The sequence below is a fragment of the Eucyclogobius newberryi genome, unplaced genomic scaffold (assembly GCF_026437365.1).
Source record: "Eucyclogobius newberryi isolate DKJ021-1_F unplaced genomic scaffold, fEucNew1.0.hap1 SCAF_327, whole genome shotgun sequence".
In the NCBI taxonomy this organism is placed as follows: Eukaryota; Metazoa; Chordata; class Actinopteri; order Gobiiformes; family Gobiidae; genus Eucyclogobius; species Eucyclogobius newberryi.
Genome location: NW_027315976.1, coordinates 27,381 through 35,000, shown reverse-complemented (window position 1 = coordinate 35,000; position 7,620 = coordinate 27,381). Strand labels below are relative to the sequence as shown.

The 7,620-nt window shown below is 37.5% G+C and overlaps 1 protein-coding gene across 1 annotated transcript in view; it reads left to right on the top strand.

The window, feature by feature from the left end:
- The window catches only part of rgra (retinal G protein coupled receptor a), a 9,743-nt gene extending 8,461 nt beyond the window's left edge, over positions 1–1,282 (top strand). Inside the window, exons 6-7 of the mRNA XM_072461865.1 lie at positions 931–1,044; positions 1,116–1,282. Coding sequence (XP_072317966.1) covers positions 931–1,044; positions 1,116–1,259 — 258 coding nt within the window. The 3' untranslated portion in view covers positions 1,260–1,282. The remainder of the gene's footprint in view (positions 1–930; positions 1,045–1,115) is intronic.
- The last annotated feature ends 6,338 nt before the right edge of the window (positions 1,283–7,620 follow it).

Below are 7,620 nucleotides of genomic sequence, written 5' to 3'. Positions count from 1 at the left end.
GACATACTATATTTAAATAAGGTCAACATTTCATTTTGTGTGTGTGTAACTTGTTGATTCAAAACTATATCTTATCAGAAAGTGTAAGAGGATTTCTCAAAGCTACTTATAAGAAAGAAGAAAAGTGTTTGATAAATTCTCGAGTGCGGACAAGGGTCTTTTTGACTATTGGATTAAAACGACCTGCTCCAGACCGGTTCTCCAATCTTAAACCTCAAACATGCTTTTCAGAAATGATCCCAGGCGTATGACTTCTTTCAGTCCTGTGACTCGAGGTTCTTTATTCTCAAGCGGGTCTTAAAAGTAGTCCAGATTACACTGATACTCATAATAAGTAGTGAAATATTTGTATTTGCATTTAAACCAATTTGTAGTAGTATAAAACTGATCCGATCCTTTTTATTCCTCACGTAGACCTGGTTTGATCCTGCTCCAGTCCTGGTTTAGTTATGTGCTTTGTATGTGAAATGTGAAATGCCTTCAAGAACCATTGAAGTGTATTGAGCAAAATTTGAAAATGACAAGCGATTGTGGAACAGTGTGTTAAGCGTCAACCAAATGATTACCAGTTCGAGCTGCAGTGTCTCCGGATGAAGGACCTCAATAACATGGCCTATAGTCCGGACGCTGGACTTTAACAGGGAACGCCTTGTAAATCCAGTGTAATCACTTGGCGACTGGTTCACTATGGCAACACCCAATTAGATAAAAAAGGATTACCAAAACTCTCATGATACACTGTTTACAAGGCAGATGTAGCAAGGGAAAGTTGTTCTTTTTGAGTATATCCTACGTTAAAATCCACAAATTCTGATCAAATAAGTCAACTTTTGCATTATATTTACCTCCACCAGAATATGTTTTACTATTTCACATGTCAAACAACAATGCAAAAGCTAACTTAAGGTCACTTTCTTACTTTTCTTACAGTTCAACCCTAACACTCCCCTCAAGACTCTGCTGCTGTGCTGGGGCCCTTACGGCATCCTGTGCTTCTACGCCGCTATTGAGAACGCCACCCTGGTCTCCCCCAAGCTAAGAATGGTACGCCCCACCGCCCTTTTTACACGCAAAAACTGTTAATTCCAATAACTAAATGCTGTTTTGTCTCCCAGATGGCGCCGATCCTGGCCAAAACCTCCCCAACCATCAACGCTTTCCTGTACGCTTTGGGCAACGAGAACTACAGAGGAGGCATCTGGCAATTGCTCACCGGAGAGAAGATCGAAGTGCCTCAAATTGAGAACAAGTCCAAATAAACTAAGCATGTGATAATTTAAAATCTGCTCACTGTCCTGGTTACTGCAAGGTACTGTCTGTAGATGTATTTTTGTCGTGCACGTGTGTGTAGAAAGTCCTCGGTTTGTCAGTTATGGTTTGTACTGGTAAAAAAGTACAGTTACACTTTTGAATAGTACGTCATGCACAACACGGTGAAGAAGACTAAGCATAAAATGAATGAGTTACTGTTAAAATGGTAAATAATGAAGGTAAACATCTCCAGTATATACAGATGCAATATTTGAAAAGCGACTAAGATTTCCAACATTCCAACAACTGTCATTTTCCAGTCTTTTTGGAAAAGTAAACAGGAGCAAAACAAGATATGAAGATAGCCAAATGTTTGGATAAATATTTCACTTCACGTTATGAAAAGTTGCACAATATAATGATAAAAAGCAGACAGAACTACATAACCCATGATCCTTTGCGCCATTTCCCTCCTTAATACACTCTAATTTGAGCATTATAAAAGCATAGGAAGCAAGTGTTTCACTATCTACATAGCCATAAATAGAGAAGTATACTTAAAGAAGTATAACGTATAAGAAAATTGTATGTTATGATCTTTAGGGTTTTTTACATAGGCAATAAAATAAGTTGTAGAAAGCTATGATTCAGAGTGAAAACAAAATTAAGGTTCAAAAGAAGAATAACAATGCAATGAAGTGTCTACAATCTGGGTCAGGGCACATTTTAGACATTCCACTGAACTACAATAGCCTTGCGTTTGGACACTCAAGAGTTTATGGGTCAACACAGGGCACAATAAAGATAACATGGCACTGACACTGATTGATTACATTGGGTGAAACAGGATAATCTAATGTGACATATCGACCTATAAACCAGCCAGACTGAAAGCCAATCCTTCATCCTTATTTGGCATGTTGTACCAATGATGCTCCCACTTCGATGCGAGTTTTTGTAAAACCATGTGACTTCACGTGACCAACATTGATTTGATGTAATATTTTCATTACAGTTATAATTACATTTTAGTCAGGCCAAAACAATAGTGAATAATGTAAAAACGTTTCTAAATAGTTTTGAGGCACACCAAGCTAAAAAATTGAATTTACAAAGACAGAAAATTGTCTAAATATCTAAATTATTTTCAATACATAGCAGAGAATGTTTCAGTCATCTCTCATGTTAGTAGTAGTCAGTGATCATATATATATAGCATATTTATATCCCATTTAAGAGCTAACCAAAGCTTTATACTTCTTTTGAGGAATCATACTTAACTTTGATTGGTTGAATCCACCTGTCACTCACTCAGATCATGACACTGGCTGACCAATAGGATGAGTGGGAGGGGAAAATGTCTCTTTGAGCATAGAGCTGCATTAAATAAAGAAATAGTGAATCACAATATGACAAAACTAGCAGATCGACAAAAGGATCCGATCATGATTCGACTTTATTGTCATTTCACCAAACCTTGCAAGTATTATATGAAAAGCTTCCTATTGAAAATCATATAATTGGTTAGAATAACTGACTTTATATTACCATCATGGTCTTTCATAGCGCAAGAAGTTAGCCAAACAAACATTTTTAGACATACCCTGTAGGCAGCCATCTGATCCCTCCGTCATGTTGTAGTTTAACCTTAGCCACGATTAGCATCACCCCACTTCCCTCATAGCCAGGGGGTTATTATTAGCATGTGTGGTAAAAGTATGTGTGCATTTACTGCTGCTAATATGTGGTAATACTGGCTGTAGTGAAAGCACAAATGCACTAATCCCATGAACAAGAGAGCTTTTCTTTGCCGGGCTCACCCTCAACAACATGTTACAGATTAGTGCGAGCGGTAGATTAATTTACTTTCAGAAGGAAATGCCACGGAAATGTCACTATGATACATTTGACACATAGGACGTTTGCGAGGATATGTGATTAAATTTGACATAAACGCATTAGCTAATCTCCAAGTAGCATGTGAGCCGCTAACATTGTGCTGGTGGTGGTATTATGCTAGCTCTGGCTTTGCTAATGGCGCTACAAGACATTGCTTATCAACAGTTCATAAACAATAATGCTTATAGGGTCCATGTCCTTGAACCAAAGCAAGGTCAGATCTGTCAATGTGCTGCAATTGACTTCAGTTGCTACAAAGTAAATTGTAGCTAAATCATTAAACAGGTCGGTTGTCTCCACCATTGCTCCTGTCTACCTCTCCAGATCCTAAATGAGATCTCTATTTTTGAATTTCAGTCTGGTAATTGTCAAACTTCTGATATATTTTCTGTTATAGTGTCTGCTCTAAAGAACTACTATATGCTAGCAAGCCAAAATACTAAAATCTTAGTGGCGGGCTTTCATTGTAGGTTACATGTAAGAGGCAAACCCCTTTAAGATCACTGTTGTGTGAACTTTGCCAAACTAATACTGCTGTTTTTGTGTCTTGAAAGTACAGTATGTCTAAACTAGCACTCAGCTAAAGTCTGATGTATGTGATAACTGAAGCACAGTATAGTACAATTATTTTTGAATACCGTTCATTATGCGTCACAGTTTGTATATGTTGCTTTTTGACAAATGTGATTTGAAAAACTGAATTTTAGAAAAGATGTATGTAGTATGAATAAATTATAAATGAAGATTTTGAAATGTCCAACTTCTTTTTTCTTTTAGGCCCACTGTTGTAATGTTGTTACTCTATCCAACATATATTCTAATATTAAATGTAAAGGCGCAGTATGTAACTTTCTGGAGGGGAAGAGTCAGTTTTGTGTGGAGCTGCAGTGAAACCATCCAAAATAACAAAAGCAACATCATTTTGTTTTAGTATACTGTGCCTTTAGGTCCCTTATCGAACAAATACAGGTTTATCTTACCACTGCTAGCTCTAGAATTTGATTATGACAAAATGTCCAAACAGAAACACCACATGCCAAATCTTTTGAACTTGCTACGTATATTATTTTCATGGCTTATCATCTTTGCACCAACAATTGTGTCGATGTAGCCTGGCTCTTGTGCAGGACAACACAAGCATGATACAAGCCCACCGCCGTTAGCACCCGCCATGCTGAACGTCGAGCCCCCAGTTCTTGTCATACCCAGCTCGATTCACATGCATCAGAGTGATTACATGTCGCAGGCGTATGTGTATAAGCCGATTATTTACACAGCCTCATGTTCTCCACTGTAACTGTTGCATAATTATTCACCACGCTGGGATGAGCAAAGTCAACAGCAGTCTACCTACCAACTTATCCATTCATCCGCAACAAGCAGCACTGGTAATAGAGTAGTATTGAGTTACTGTTTTGGGTGACACGGATTGCTTGGTGTGTGAGAGAATGTGAGTATTTGGGACGGATCATAAAGGATGAGAAATTACCCAGAAAATTGCCGGTTCTGAGAGACGCGCCACCGAGTCTGTGATTTGGAGTTCTTCGGAATAAAAACTACAAACAAAAGTGGCACAGTGCAAGTCTCTAGTGCTGAGCGATTTGTTCTATGGTTCAGATACATAGATGATTAAGAAGGTGAGCAAACTGCCAATTAATTAAATAAATGTGATTTTTCTTGCAGGTCCATTTAGTTGAATGCCATACTGTGGAACATTCCAGACAAAGTTCGTAAAATCTCTGGAGATATGTCAGAATTGGCAACATCTCTCACAGTATTACATGTTTTTTTAGTATTTTTAGCTTTTTAAAAACCTGTGATTGGTTTAGTGCAACAATCTAAAACTTGCAATTTTAAAAAGAATGTAGGAGTGCATCTGAGCCTCTGCATTCAAAATGAACAGTGGGTTATTTGAGGATACTGCTAAACCTTTGCCAATTAATCTTGTTTTTGTATCCTGTCAGAAAGTAGGACACAATCTTTTCCATCGTTAGTTAATGATGCTTCAGTCTAGTCAGTACATTTGCCTCTAAAAGAATATTAGAGATTCTGTAAATGTCCTTTTCGTCATTGACGACATGGGCAGATAAGTTATTTAAAATACATTGGTATGAGATTAACGGGGCGGATTATTTTTCAACCAAATCCCAAATTTCTGGCAGTCAAATGTAGTTTTTTCTTTATCAGCTCGTGGTCTCTTTCAGTCAAACATATTCAGGTACTTAGAGTTGACCGCGGATTACGTCGAGTCCACATATGAAGTTTGCTCTTTTGAGCCGATTACGTGGAAATATGAACAGGAGGGCACATTGCAAACACTGCAAGGCGTACTCTAAAATGGCACGCAGGAACTACACACTGATGAGTAAATATAGGGAGAGTTTCAAAAATATACGTGACATCAACTGAAAGTGGCAAACATACTGTCGATGATTTAATTTAATGGTGCTGTACTTGAGTTTTTAAACGTCTTAATAATGTGAAAAACAGAACTCTTTTTTGTGGTAGTGTGTCGTCATCACTTACTAATGCATTCTTAGCATCCTAATTATTCACCGTGATGAGTTTATAAGTACTTTTCACAACTTTCCGAGGCCTTCGCAGTAAAGCTAACAACAACTAGCATGCTAACGGTGCACCGTGTCCTGCTTCACAGAGAATAACATTCATAAAAATCGAATTAGATGCCGACAACACACAGTGGTCTCATTTTGATCCTTTTTACCTGTATTGTATTGTAACCCCATGCATTGGAGCTGCTCGCTACGGGAACGTCCTCTATCTTTCGTCGTTACCATCCTCACTGGTTCACCGTGGCAACCCCTTTGTGTCAACTTGATTTATAGAGCAGATGATAACGGGCCTATTGCACCATTTATGAGAGTTTTTCACTTTGTTGCCATTTTTGGTCATTGGATAAAACATGAAAACATGAACAACTTAAACGCGTTGAACTATTTGAACACAATTTGCACATGGCACAATCAAAAATAGACATTGAAAGACCCTGAAATGTTTCTGAAAGTGTTGACAGCCTGTTTTCTCACATCACAAGCACAGTAAAGTGTGAGTTTGTGTCCTGAGGGCCAGTGCATCATGCCTCACCTGCTCAGAGTGTGAAGAAGGTTCCAGAATCTCATGTGCACACACAGAACAATACACAGAACATGTTATTCGTCTGTGGCTATTGGTTTGGCGTTCAACTACAGTAGTTGTTTGTGCCACTTTATTACAACTACATCTTAATCAGCCCTAATAAACCATGAACTAAGATTTTATTCTTAATTAACCAATAGTTTATTGAGAATGGTTCAAGCTTAGTAACTACTTAATCAAGAGGTTTCCAAGCCTGAATCATTCTTAATAAACCATTTGTTTATTATGAAAATTAAGTCTTTGGTCATACTTTGAACAAAGAAATACTATATAATAACTGTAAAAGTACAGTAATTATAAAGTGTAAAATGTATAAGTGTTTGAAGTGTCTGAACTAAAACCTGAAAGAAAACCTGACAGATGGATCCGTCCAATCTGCTGCAGAGGATGTTTTTGACACAAAACAATAAACATATGACCCTGACCTTAGCCTTAAAATGTTCATGTTAATGACTGTACATTTGCATAACAGTATTGATACCCACATTTGTACTACTATGTCAGTATTGATATATCGATACAGATGCTCCCATCCCTAGACCACGGCTTATGTGTTTAACTAATTTAACAAGTTTTCCCTTCTCATTAAGCCACTTGAAGTTGTATTTAGAGTGACTTATGCATGTTTGAGTCACCTTTATTCTCCTGCATTCAAGATGCCACAAAGTCATATTGTTTCTTCTTTAAAATGGCTGGATAATACATCATACATTATGTTTAAAGACAGAATAAGAACACGAGCAAGATTACAATTAGGATGCATTTAAATAAGACATTAAATGGTCGATAGTCGGGGTTTATATAGTGGTTGATTTACTGTCCTGTTTAACCTTATTTGTTAGACATAGGGTTCACGATGAAAAAAATTAAAATTATCATTACATTATTAATACGTTTTGATTAATTCCTGCATGTTTGAGTAACCCTGCAGATTAAGTCTCTATAGCTACCAAATGGCTTATCCTAATGCTTAGATAAATATAATAAATTGTTACTGTTTGTCACTGATGCATTCTTTGGTTCGATCCATAGAAAACGCCCATGAATTGACAAGTCCATTCACATATGACAGACGAGATATTTGGACATGTGAGTGATAAAACGTGCATCGTCTAAAGTGCTGTGCTGTTATGAAAGAGGCGGTGGGCACACGCAGCAGATGCACTCTGATTAAATGAATGAGCTTCACACATATGGGCCCCGCTGCCTTTAATCCAGTCAGACACATGGATTATGCTATTAATCAACTTTCCTTATTTGTAAATGCAGTACACAATGATAAGTACAGCCACATATTCTATACTTATACATTGC